This window comes from the organism of the source record quoted next, unplaced genomic scaffold, assembly GCF_019419815.1.
Source record: "Pyrus x bretschneideri cultivar Hongxiangsu unplaced genomic scaffold, Pyrus_bretschneideri_v1 Contig55, whole genome shotgun sequence".
NCBI classification, from domain to species: domain Eukaryota; kingdom Viridiplantae; phylum Streptophyta; class Magnoliopsida; order Rosales; family Rosaceae; genus Pyrus; species Pyrus x bretschneideri.
The window spans coordinates 517,337-531,111 of record NW_025999793.1 but is presented as its reverse complement, the minus strand read 5'-3'; the positions used below and the strand labels follow the sequence as shown (position 1 = coordinate 531,111).

Genomic DNA, 13,775 nt, shown 5'->3' with positions numbered 1-13,775 from the left:
TCGTGTGTTTATAGTTATTCTCTATTTTACTACGTTTAGTCCATTGCCAAATATATTAGAAAGAACAAAGATCTAGGTGGGAAATTGTTAAGTATAGTCAATTTTTTATCCCCCACGCTCATGCTTAGGGTTGGTTTGGTATTGCTGTGCTTTGAAAAAAAGCTGCTTCTACTGTGCTTTGAGAATAAGTAGCAATGAAATAAAGTAGCAGAGTGTTTGGTAAACTTTTTTGTAATAGTGCTTTTGAAAAGAAAAAAAAAACAGTATTATAGTGTTTGGTAAACTTTTATGTAAAACAGATGTGAAAAAAAAAACGGTTTTTCAAAGCTGGGTTTTGCAACTTCTTGTTTTTGGCTTTTTTTCATCCAAAACTGTGGAAAAAAAACTGAAGCTGAATGTTTACCAAACACAAAAACAGCTCCCAACTTTTTTTATATCAGCTTTTTTCAGAATCACCTCAGTACCAAACAAGACCTTAGTGAGTCTGATCTTCCACTTTCTGCACCGCTCTTAATTTTGGCCCTTATTGAAAGATGTGCGAAAATTGTCTCTCTTTTTAATCCCTTCCTCAGCATGTTTGCTTATTTTTAAGGAGTAGAATAATCTTACGAACTTAGATTTTAGGTTTCAAGTCGAAAATTTTGGTCTTATAGAAATCGGAAGTGGTAAACTTAAACCCTAAGCGAGAAACCTGTTGTTATTTCATTCCCCAACCTCTTAAGGTTTCTAAGACTAGTAACTGATATAGTGTTACACTTTCCATGCTGTGCAATTACGTATAGGGAGGAAGACAAGCACAGGGAGCTTTGAGGGGAGCATGAAGGGACAGAGGAGGTGCTTGAATTCTGCAAAGAGAAAGGATTGACAACGATGATCGAAGTGGTTAACATGGATTATATCAACACAGCCTTCGAAGGGGCGGAGAGAACCAACATTAGGTACAGGTTCATCGTCGACGCAGCCAGTAGCAATCTTGACCAATAAAATGAGAATCACAAAATTCCATCTTATCGAAGAATATGCAGTACAATGTATATACAGAACAAAAACAATAAAGGAACAAACGGCTTAAATGGTAATTTCCAATGAAAAGCAATAACATACTCAATGTTAGCAGAGAGCTAAATCTTGAACAAATGTTGAAAATATTTACCGAGCCTGCCACAATTGGTTTCAACTCTCTCTAGTTGCTAATCCATCATACATGTAAAATACAACACTCGGCATGACGAAAGGAAAGATTACCAACCGAACACGTACACTGAATCGGAACGATTCAATTGACTCCAATGCATATGTTGGTACAACTGGTACAGTACCTGCAATAGATGTCGACTGAAATTTTTCAAAAATTTATGTAAATGCAAGGCATAGATTTGACATGCAGACAAATCGTAGCGTTCGATACATCTCTGGATCAATATTCATAACCTAAAATCTCTAAAAACACACTTGATGCCCTATCTTTGTTGGTTCCGATTTCCATTCACAGTGGTAAAATGCCTACAAAGGAAGCCACACAAGCTTTTTCCTATGTGACCTGCTGCTGATAATCATATCATATATAAGCAATCAAGAATCCGCCAATGACTTCTCGAGTTGTGGCCTCTGAATTAGTACCCCATGCTTAACATATGTGCTGTCTTAAATGTTTGCCTCAATTAAATCCATACTCGTTGACTAAAGTACATGTTCATAAAATATCTTGAAGGATTGAAGCCACTCAAAATCACTGCAGACAAGGGGAAACAAAGAATTTCAACATAATGTGTACTGGAAAGCAAAGTAAAATCAAAGGAAAACGTTCATGCAACACTTACAGATCGGAGAGAGGACAATGACAACACTGATTGGATATAGGAAGAAAGTGGTCCTCTCCAGAAAGGGCAGTACTGTGAAAAATAGGACATGTAATCAGTATGACGCATGAACGCATACTAGCACTGATATTTTCTCAAAATAAATCACCCATCACTTCGCTCTACCACAAGTCCCTAACATATTATTATATCATTGACAAGTTTGTTTCATAGAATTCTTATCGTAGATGGAAATAAAAAACCAACTGAACAACTCAACATAGTTGTATTCCACTCTAAAGTCATTGCGTTACATTACAAGCTGATGAGCCAACTTAATTGCAATAGAACTCCAAAAAACAGAAAAGCAGAACTTGAAGAGAATTCAACATTACTGACTATAGAGGAGAATGCTAGAATTGACATGTAGGGATCTGTAATGCTGGCCACCTCTCTCCACTGCATAAGCGGTGAAAGGACTATGCATAAATGATGAGGTGAACCGTTTAGCTGATTACCAGTCCTTGTTTGACAAATCAATTGCACATTTTCGCTCATTAAAATAGCTGATTGAATTCATAAACCTTGGCCTTTAACCAACATTACTTTGTATCCACATCCAAAACCGCAACTATATAATATATAACATGGTTGTGGTGACTCCTAAAAGATGCTATCCACCATAAACAGCATGGGTATGAACTATGAACCCATCACACCATCTGAACCTAAACATTTGAATGAAAACTCTTGAGCTCATAACAAAATCTTTAGCTTACCATCATAACCTAAGAAGTTGAGATAATGATAGTATGAAGTGGCCACCATGAATATCAAATTTGATAGCAATACTGGAATGAAGCCATGAGCTACCAAAATTGGTGATAGAAAATAATGGATCACTGCAGAACCAAGAGATCAGAAGCATTATTTCACACATTTGAGATTAACAATACGATAAGGAAAACAATGTTTTGTATTAATTACCATAAAGCAGAACAAACATCGGGAAGAAAGAGTTGCAGTGCACATCAAATGCGTACAGCCTTCAAATGACCAAAATCACAACAAAATCATTGCTCAGTAGGTAATCAAGCAGGAAAAAAAATAAACGTTTGACTGATTCGACATTCAATCAATCTAAAATTATATTCACACATATAACATCACATGAACGTACACGTTGATGATATAGGATGGGGAAAAAGGCTAAGTTTAATTGTTCAGTAAGAATCATATTACTAATAAAGTGGAAATAAAGGATAATGGACTCACCATTCAACACGCTGCTCAACAACATGGCTATTCGGAGCCTCTTCACGAAGGTAAGAATTAGTTAAAAACCTGCATGAGCATTGAGAAGTGTGCCATTAGACGATGATCAATACTTCACACTAAGGTTTCAGTTATGAATGAAGATTGAGAACTCTATAAATAGGGAGACTAAAAGCTGTAACAGTTATGGAAGAGACTCGGAACTAAAATTATTTAGACTAACGAATTCTCAAATATGTGTTTCCTTCATAGACTTTTGAGAAATTAACATGTTGTCACCAGCAACTAGCTATTTATAAAAAACCCATATTCGCATGCACACGAAAACATATGAGATCAGCAAACATTTCACTCTCTATGTTCATGCAACTAACATGTTCTTTTTCTTTAGATAGACTGTTTCGTAGTCGCTTTTTCTTTATATAGAAGCCTTTTACTGGATGTTGAAATGACTCAGCAAACTCAAGCTGGCTTGGCATCACTAGATGATATCAAATAAACATGTTTCCCTACTTCTATGGAAAATAGCTTCCTTTATCTAAGAAACTGAGTAAGAAAACACAGAAAATTTGGTTCCACAGAATTTATTTGTTCCTTAAAATTTTTCATGAAATATTTGAGCCTGAATAAGATGCAAGAAGTCACTGACATATTTCAGAATAAGATAATAAAAGTTCACATTATTATTAGAAAGCACCAGTTCTTACCAACAAAATGTAGCCAGAAGCATCCCGAGGAACAAAAAATGAAAAAGCAAAACAGAAATAACTACAAAAACAGCATGTGCAGCACTATGGTCGTACCTGAAATAAGCACAATTATGAAGTCAAAAAAAAGGATTCCTCACAGAACTCTTGCCAGAGTCTAAAGATATACAGATAAATAAAGAATATAACAGCTCAATTAGGCTAGAACTTTTGAGGCAAAGCAACATAAAATTCAGTGAAACTACAAAATCCAAAATGCAACCGTTTTACTTGTAGAGTGTATGATTAAGTGAACAGTAAACTTACGCCGCACAATATGCCAGAGTTGCAACAGCAAGTAGAAGGCTGCAGATTACAACAAAAGCAGGGTCGTCACGTGCCCATTGATTCTTAGTTTCTGAGACCAAAAGGAAAGTAAATAAATTTTCAATTGCATCAGATGTAGCAGAAATATTTGACAATCTTGACATGTAATCACTCCACATGCACGCAAGTAAATCATAGAATTTAGAGATGCTAACTTTGTAAAGTAATTTTGAAATGAAAAGGAAAGGGAAAGAAACTTAATGAACATCTGCTTCTTATACTTTATGGAACGAGGACTTACGCTTGTGATACTTAGTGTGCTGATAGCTGCATTAGTCGTACAGTTACACATGCAAGATACAAAACCCATTATTAAGGAAATCAGGAGCAACAAAAAAAAAACAGTAATGACAATGCTGATGATCTTGAAAGGTGAATACTTACACAACTTTCGGTGAGCTGCATAGGTGAAGCATTTGCCAAAATGTATATTCAATATCCATTTGTTGCCACTAAAAGGTTAAAAACCAACAAAATCAAAAGAAAAATCATTGATAAAAGCATGCCCACGAAATCAAAATAATAAAAGTAGCATACTAACTTGCTGCTGATGAAAATGTTCTAACTTCCAGAACCAAAGTTAAAAGAGACTTCAAAGGTTTAGGTAAAAGACAACAAAACAGAAATGGATGTGCTGAAAAAGAATCCAGATTTAAGACCTATACCCAACATTTGGTTATGGAATAGATGGGACTAAAATTGAAAATTACGTGATTATATATCCTATCAATGTTCGATTTGTATAACATCCAAGAATATTTCTTGTTGCTGAAATTGATATTTAGCTTGTGAATTGCGCAGTACACAACCCTTTATTTAGCAAATCAGGATGTCCTCATAACATGCAGACTAATATAAATGTAGCATGGTCTCAATTAATATGTAAGCCACTGCAAAACAGGGATTCCAAGTAAGACTAAAAATTGACATCAAGCAGTGTGGGTCACATCAAAGTGCAAGGCTAAAAGCATGATTGACTTAGGGGGATAGACACGAGAGCCCATAATATCTTCAACCCCTTCCCCTTAACAAAATATAAAATCATTTCTCTAGTCTATCAACCCCTTTTATCTAAAGATACTAAGTTGCCAACTCCTGATTCAAATCAGTACAGAAGCTCCTAGATCTCTATATTATTGTTCTGGACCCATCATGGTGTCAGATTCCTTTCTCATACTTTCTTCTCCACTCTAAATCCATGTCGCGATATCAATGTAAACTATATATTGTTGCTCTGAACCCACAATGGTGGAACACTTAACTGCTGGGTTCTGAATTCCAGAACCCATCTAGATTTTCTGTCATCTGTTGAGCTTCCTTCTCAACTCTAAATCCATTTCATGTATAAGTTTTCTCTTTTAACGTCACTAGTTTTGTACAGTATAGCTACGGATGATTTTCGGGGGTACAACCCAAGATACGCCAACTTAAATCCACCAGCGTAGGAACAATAGAAACCCCAACAAAGCCACACATTAGCCTAAGACACTGAATCAAAAATCTTAACATTGCAAGAACTTTCAAACTTGCCCACCAGGCTAACAAGTCCAAATCTTAAGCTCTTAGCTCCCTTCTTTTTTTTAATCAAAATAAGCATCCAAACTATTCAACTAAACGATACATAATTCTCAAACATCACACCGACTTCACTCCAATATCTCTTAAAAAACACCATGGTCATACTATTTGAACCTAGGGCTACTTCTCTACGTAAAAAAAGTAGCTCAAATGCACCACATTTCCCTATAATACCTTCCCCATGTAAAAATGTGATGTTCTCCAACTTCCACTGAGTCAAAGAATTCCCAAGGTCTTCGAAGAACGAGGTCCACAAACCTTACCAGCCCCTCAAAAAATTGATTAAAAGACACAAATGAGGATTAAATCCATATAAGCACCTGCCTAACTAACTCTAAGCAACCAACCCCGAACCCACTTGAAAACCAAAAAAGAACCGAAATTTCGGTTACACATCCAAATTCCAGAGCAATCAAAAGCACTAAATCTGCCAGAATTCAGAGTTTTTACAAAATTAATCGTCGAATTAGATCCAATCCACAAATTATAAAATGCTTAATCATACAAAATGCAACAAATTAGTACGCAGATCAGATCGAAAAGGCACAAAGCCAGATAATTACAGAAGAAGAAGAAAGCACCTTGATTATTCGCCGAAGGTACTGAATGAACATGGGGTTCGTCCGAGATGCAGAGGACGACGACCGCCCTCTCGACGTTGTGGGCAACATCTCTCTCTCCTCTCTCTCTCTCTCTCTCTCGAATTCTCTGTGCTTCTTCGCCTAAACCCTCTATGCACCTCCTCTTGGCTGATCTACAAGATCTCTAGAATTTCCACCAGCTCTCTCCGTCTCTCCCTTCCTCTTGAACGAGTTGAGAATTTTCAGATGGCAGGAAGTAAAACGTAGAAATGACGACTACTTGGTTCCCTCTATGCTTACGGCCCAAGTTTCGATCAATTGTGTAATTGGGCCAGACCTGCTTTTCAAATATGAGTTGGGCTTCGGCCAAGGGAGCTTGTTAGAAATGACGACTACTTGGTTCCCTCTATCCAATCCACAAACTAAGGTGGCAAGACCCGCTTTCTTAACGGGTCATATGTAGATCAGCTCCATTAGGGGTGGGCACGGGTTGGGCACGGGCTGGGCCGGGCCCAATTTTGAAAGGACCGGACCGAACCTAGGTTTAAAGAAAACAGGTTGGGGCAGGGCGGGGATTACATTTTCTAATATAGGAACCGGACCTTAACCGGCCCGGTTGAAACAAGGTGGTTTGGGCCGGGTCCACGGGTCCCTTTTTTTTTTTTTTGAAAAAAATAATGATAAAATTTGCACAGATTGCAAACTGCACAGAGTCACAAACTGCATTTATGCAAATTTTGCACAAATTCACCATTATTCACATCCAATCTAAAATTCTAAATACAAAGTCCAACATTGAAGTTCACAAATTAACAATACATCCAAAATAACAATATTACATCGTCCAACATCTAAAAATCAATCAACATACAAAATATCCGAAAGTCCAAGACATCCGCAATAAATTCCAAATTCACATCCAAAACCACATCCAACGTCCAAGTTCCAACAACAATCCTTATTGAATCCGTAAGCAAAAATAGAATATAAACATGACATTTTTAACGTCCAACATCATCTTATCCTCATTGAATCATTGAAATTTAAAGTTTATTCATTTGAGTTTAAAATATTACCGCAATTCCTTTTCCTTTATTTGTTCGAGTTGTTTGAGGAGCTTCAATTTCAGAAACACTTGGTGAGATGGTTGAACTTGTAGATATAGTATTTGCTCTTCTTCTTTTATATTCTACAACAAAGAACAAACGTTAATTGTAAACCAATTAATATAAAGTTATAAATCAAACTATACAAAACAAAATAATTACCTTCTTCACACTCTTAATAAAATTCAAGCTCCGCCAGGACTTGCTTCATACTTAATGTTGCTAATTGCAGCTTAACCAATTTTGGAGGCATATCAATGACTCCACTGTCTGAGGAAGGAGAGACGATCTAAAAGGGTCAATTACTCTTTTTCTTCCTCTAAATGCACTCTCACTGGCAACTGTTGACACTTGAATTGGTAAAACATCTTTCGCTATCAAAGCAAGCGTGGGATATGTGCTCTTCCTTTCAACTTCCACCATTTCAAAACGTCAAATTGTGAACCATGTGGTACTTTCTCTACAGTGTCAAGGAGATACCTATCCACCTCATGTGCAAGCTGCAATATCCTCGGTGTCTTCTAGTTCATTCTCCCAATCATTCATGATTTGACTAAATATCATTGGATTTTCTATTGGCACACTAGAAAATGATTGTTTTACCCTTGAACAAGTAGTGTCAACAACTAAATCTTCTCTATCCTTTTGTTGTGTTTGTGAACTGAAAGCTTGGTAAGCATATTCATCACACATCGCCATTCAACAATGTCTTCACTTCATTACTTTTTTGTTGAATCTCTTCTTTAGGAAGCTGTAATTGCTTTCTACACAAGTGCATGTAGTGCCTCAATTTGAACCTTGGGTCTAAGACAAGGGCAACTACAAATATTTGATTAAGGGACTCAATTGAACCAAAATACTTTCGATATTTGGCTCGCATGCTAAATGCCATATCACGTAGCACCAACTCTACACTTCCTCCAATTTGCATATATTTAGGCAAAAAAAGCTTTTCAATCTCGTTTTCCACAGCAATGACATCATGAACAGCTGTATTAGATGTGGGATACTTACTTGCACTAACTTTCAAAGTTATAAGATAGAAGACCTTCAAAAATTCTACAAACACTTCTACACCATCCCAATCTTCCTCCTTAGATGGTCCAACCCTCCCTTTACTCACCACTTCTTCTCCTTCATCATTAAGCACCTTTTCCTTGAAATAGGTGGAGTATATATTAGCTTCATCATCTTCGGACATCCTTTCAAATGTTTTTTTTTAACTTCAAGCAAGATTCTAGCATTATGTATGTGTTATTCCACCTATTAGGCACATCCATAACAACTAGACCCCTACTATCCAACTTCTCATTCTCCACACATTTCTTGAAATAACTAAACCTTCGAGAACTTGATCTCACAAACCGCACGGCATTTCTAAGAACATCCACACTTGTATCTAATCTTTTCAATACATCTTTTACTACCAAGTTGATAATATGAGCTAAGCACCTCATATGCATAAACTTGTCATTCATAATAATTTTACTATTAGGCCATTTATGCATTATACGAACAACATACTCAATTGCCACCTTATTAGCCGATGCATTGTCAACTGAGATACACATTACCTTTTTAATCTCCCACTCAACCAAACATTGCTCAATCATCTTCCCTATTTCTTTGCCTTCATGACTTGAAATCAAACAAAAGTTTAGAATCCTTTTGTGCATATTCCATTCATCATCCACAAAATGAGCAGTTAGCACCATGTAGTTCAAATTTTGCACACTTGTCCATGTATCAGTAGTCAAGCTCACTCTATGATTGTGTATCTCTCTTTTTAACTGATCTTTCATGGTATCATAAATATTGAATAACTCCCTCACGATAGTTCTTCGAGATGAAACATGCAATCTAGGCTGGACTTTGCACATCATCCGCCTAAACCCTTCACTCTCCACAACACTAAAAGGTACCTCATCGATCACAATATACTCAATAATACCTTCCACACTTTCTTCTTGGCTCCACCCTTTAGCAACAAGCATGTTTTTGACATCCCCAGAAGGTCCAGAACTGCCTAGAACCTTTTGCAACTCATCAATTGGTTTATATGACTTGCAATGTTTATTGATATGTTTAATGTAAGTACTAGTTCCACCCCCACTAGTATCACATGCAAAAAGGGCGTTACAATGGTTACACTTAGCCTTCAATACTTATACCTCCGCCATCTCTTTCTTTCCATCCTTTTCTACTTCTTGTATTTCCGAGACGGTACACTTAGTGACATGATCCCAAACCCAAGATCTCTCTAGTGAAGCTATTATAGTTGGTTGTTTTGTCTTTGGAATAAGTGGGGCTTTTCTTTTTCTGGAGGAGGAGGGGTTTAAGGGAGGCATTGATGATTTTGACTGTGTGGGTTGTGCTTGTGTTGGTTGTGGAAGACATGGTGATGTAGCCGCAGATGATGCTACATTAGTACTAGGGGTACTTTGACTTTGAGATTGAGACATTATGTAAAAATTTGTAAAAATTAAATAATGGAAGTATATTCATTAATCAAATAAAGATATTTCGAAATATGCACACCAATTTCATGAAATTACCACACAATATAAATAATCTCAAGAATCCATTAAAACTTCAGAGTTCAGATCATGAATAAAACCAACTACTAAATCCATCCCCATCAAGAGAAAGAAACCAAATGAAAACAAGAGAAGGACGTGCTAAATGAAAACAAAGAGAAACCAAATGAAAGACATGCTAAATAAATCCATCCCCATTAATACTCGATATGAAACCAAATGAAAATAGGAGAAAGAAACTATATGCTAAAAAGTGGAAGAGTGCAATTTCGAATCATGCTAAATTTGTCTTACATTAGCAATATTTTAAAGGAAAACTAGTTTAAAGAAAAACATGCAGATCTATTAACTATTAAGTAATTACATCTGTGATCTGTTGGGTTCCAAAGAAGAAGACTAGTACTTTCTTCTAATCAACAGAGTAGCCCCACTTTTCTAGTTCACTTACCTGCAGAATGATTAGGAATAATTAGGAATAAGGAGAGAAGCAAACTATAAGTTTACACACATTCCCGTATGCTACAGAAACCATGCTAAATTTGTCTGAGAAGACAGAAACCAAATCAGAGGCTGTTATGCATCTAAAAGAACATATGAGCACTCACCTTATGCAAAACAACATCAAAAGGTCCTTGATCTGAAAATGGCTTGTTTACATCAATTGCAATGAAGAAGATTTCCTTATTCCTACAATGAAGAAGATCCCCTTACTTCAATTATGAGTGAAAACTCAAACTCTTTAAGACAAATTTATCACGTAACTGAAGGACATAGGTAATATATTTGCAATCCTATAGACAAGGTTTGAAAATGTACAAATATCAAGTCAAGCTTGTGGCTGCGACTCGTCAAGAGTCTGACTCCCGAGCACAAGTAACAATCCGCAGTAGCAAACCTGTCAATGTGCAGTTCATCTGCTACACATTAAGTTAATTAATCTGTGCGGGGGTGTGTGAGTTTCACCCTTCAAATTCATACAGTATGAGAAAACTAGCTAAGGTTGTGTCAATGTTCAAGCTAACAGGATAGCTGCTCATTCTGATCTGTGCGTGGGTGTGTGGTGCATATGGAAGTTACTGAGTGAATAGATAAGGGCATAAGAGAGAAACAAAAGATCAGGTTTTTTTGGGCCTGCAGCAAACCTCTTCCTTCTGATCGGACAATTTTGATGCGTTTTGGCAGCAGTATTTGTGCCAGTTGGAGGGGTTCTCATGGATTGTAATGCACATTGGATTAGTAATACTAATTGTACACACTAAAAAACTTAATGTGGTTAAGGTTAAAAAATCATAAACAGAATAATTTCCACAACGATTTTCTTTTTATGGATTGTAATGCACATTGGATTAGTAATACTAATTGTACACACTCAAAAACTTAACGTGGTTAAGGTTAAAAAATCATAAATAGAATAATTTCCACAACCATTTTCTTTTTATGCACATTCCTGTTTATTTCTGCCCCTTAATTCTACTTTAATTTATTCAATTCAAATATCATAATTATCCACGCCGTATGTGAGCACAAATTGACGTACAAAAATCACTTGTAAGAAACTATATTGGTGATGATATTTCTAGTTCCAAACTCAAGCCTTCCCACCTTCCCAACCAGATCATAATTCATCCAAATATGTTTCCCTTTTCTTTAGACAACCAGAGCTTCAAAGTTGCACCTTATTTCCAAACTCAATGAATCATAGAGAGCGAGAGAGAGAGAGAGAGAGAGAAAGAGAAAACCCAAATTCAAATTCAAGAAATCAACTGATCGAATCGACAATTTGGTTAACCATAAACGAGAAGAAAATATGAGATTGCAGCGGCGGCGACATTCTAATATAATCATCAACCAAAATCAAATCTAATTTCAAAAACAGATCAATATAAGAACATTGAAAATTGAATTGTATCATCATCAACCAAATCTACGCTGGCCATTGGTGAAACCAAACGCATACAATCACCGAATTACGAACTTTTTGAGATGCAATCGAAACACAAATTGACAACTGTGAACGATAAGAACTAAGAAGAATTGGACTACAATGAATCAGGGATGACAAATGAGATTGGAACATTAGAATAAACAAACTAAAACTCACCAGAGACATGGCTGATGGCTGTTCCAGAAAAACTTTTCGCTCAGACTTTAGATCTAAAATATGCCAAGCCAAAAAAAAACCCAAACTTTGTTATCAGTATTACAGTGGAAAAAATTGGTAGATGCGAAGAGAAGAACCCTAAATGGCGGCAACATATCAATCATCACTCTACAAATGCAATTCAAATTTTAAGAAAACCGTAAATGGTAGCAACATGATTAAATCATCAGTCTACAAATTCTAACTTAAAACTCCTAAAATCCCTACCCCAGATATTCACAATTTCACATTAATAATAGAACCTAATTCAAAATTACCTAAATTTTAGAGGGATAATGGTTGGTAGTGGTATTGGACCACTGATGTTCTCGACGGTGGTGATGGGATGATGGTGGTCACAACGACAGAGGTGGTGTCGTTGTGTTGGTCGCGACGGCGCTGTGAGAGTCTAAGAGTTGGAGCTCGATGGTGGTGATGGGGTGATAGTGGTCGCGACGGAGGAGGTGGTGTTGTTGTGTTGGTCCCGACGGCGGTGAACACTGTGAGTGAGAGTCTGAGAGTTGGAGTCGAAGGGAGAGACAAGGAGGGAGTCGAGGGAGGGAGAGTATGAGAGTGTAAGAGACTGAGGGTGAATTCTGGAACTCGGCAGGTGGAATTGGCTAGGGTTGAAAGCAATGGTTGAGATTGGATGGAAAGATGATATCTTAAATCTCGTCCATCCATTGTAATAACAAACGGGCCGGTCCGGGTACCCGCGGTTCCTATACTTTTGGAACCGACCCGAACCGAAAACTTCAAAGGCTCGCCTCGCCCCGTTCTGTTTTTATAAAATTAGGAACCGGCCCATACCCGCCTCGAACCTTGTTTACCCTTCCCGACCCGTGGTTCATGTACCCGTTTGCCCACCCCTAAGCTCCATGCCTTACAAATGCCCTAGAGGATAGGCCCTTCCAGCCCACTCTAGGGCATTGGGCTCCAGGCGAACCCAACTTCTCAATCATGAGTTAATCCACGGGTTTAGCGTCTGAGGCCATGTAACTGCATAGTTGATGTCAACCACATTACAATTTTTTTTTTGCGCCGGGCAATGGAAAACACGAGCGAGTAGGGGCGCATCTCCAACAGGTTTACAGAGGATGGGGCTCACGTGTAGCGCACTCATGTTACCGTTGTACATGGACAACGTGCTGATTCCAAGCCATTGGATTTCCAAAGGTAAAAAAAAAATTTGAAATCTAACCCAACGGCTAGATAACGTAGCACAATCTGGACCATTTGATTTCTCAATCAATGATCCAGATTTTTTTACTTAAAAAAAAATTCAGAAATGTTACCATTGGCTACATGTCTTAATCTGGATTGTTGGATTTCCATTTTTTATAATCCAATGGTCCAGATTAATTAAGTTAATAAAAAAATTAATTAAAAACTCAAAAATTATAATTTTTTAAATACCTAACCATTGTCTTCCACCTTACACCACATTTCAATATTTCAAATACTTTCAACCAATCTTTGTCTCATAGTTCTCATATACTTTTGTTTTTAAAAAAGGTTAATGATGCAGGTTTGAATTGGTTGATCATTGAAGATGTTACGTTGTGTGAATATTGGGTTCAAGCTACTCATGGCCCGATTACGGGTAATGAGATGCACTTACGAGAACTTTGGAAGACGGTTCGTACCTTGTTTTGCGAGAAGCTTGGCACCAGAAGAATAGATCAA

General features: G+C 37.1%; 1 protein-coding gene across 1 annotated transcript; it reads right to left on the bottom strand.

Annotated features, from left to right (window-relative positions):
* Positions 1 to 1,052: 1,052 nt before the first annotated feature.
* On the bottom strand, positions 1,053 to 6,560 carry LOC125470996 (protein unc-50 homolog). Its single transcript, XM_048570852.1, has 10 exons — positions 6,307 to 6,560; positions 4,532 to 4,599; positions 4,389 to 4,414; positions 4,088 to 4,178; positions 3,782 to 3,877; positions 3,075 to 3,143; positions 2,787 to 2,845; positions 2,579 to 2,701; positions 1,821 to 1,892; positions 1,053 to 1,732 (listed from the first exon to the last, which is right to left on the bottom strand). The coding sequence occupies exons 1-10, from the start codon at positions 6,394 to 6,396 to the stop codon at positions 1,662 to 1,664; spliced, it is 765 nt and encodes a 254-aa protein (XP_048426809.1). The 5' UTR covers positions 6,397 to 6,560; the 3' UTR covers positions 1,053 to 1,661.
* Between the last annotated feature and the right edge of the window lie 7,215 nt (positions 6,561 to 13,775).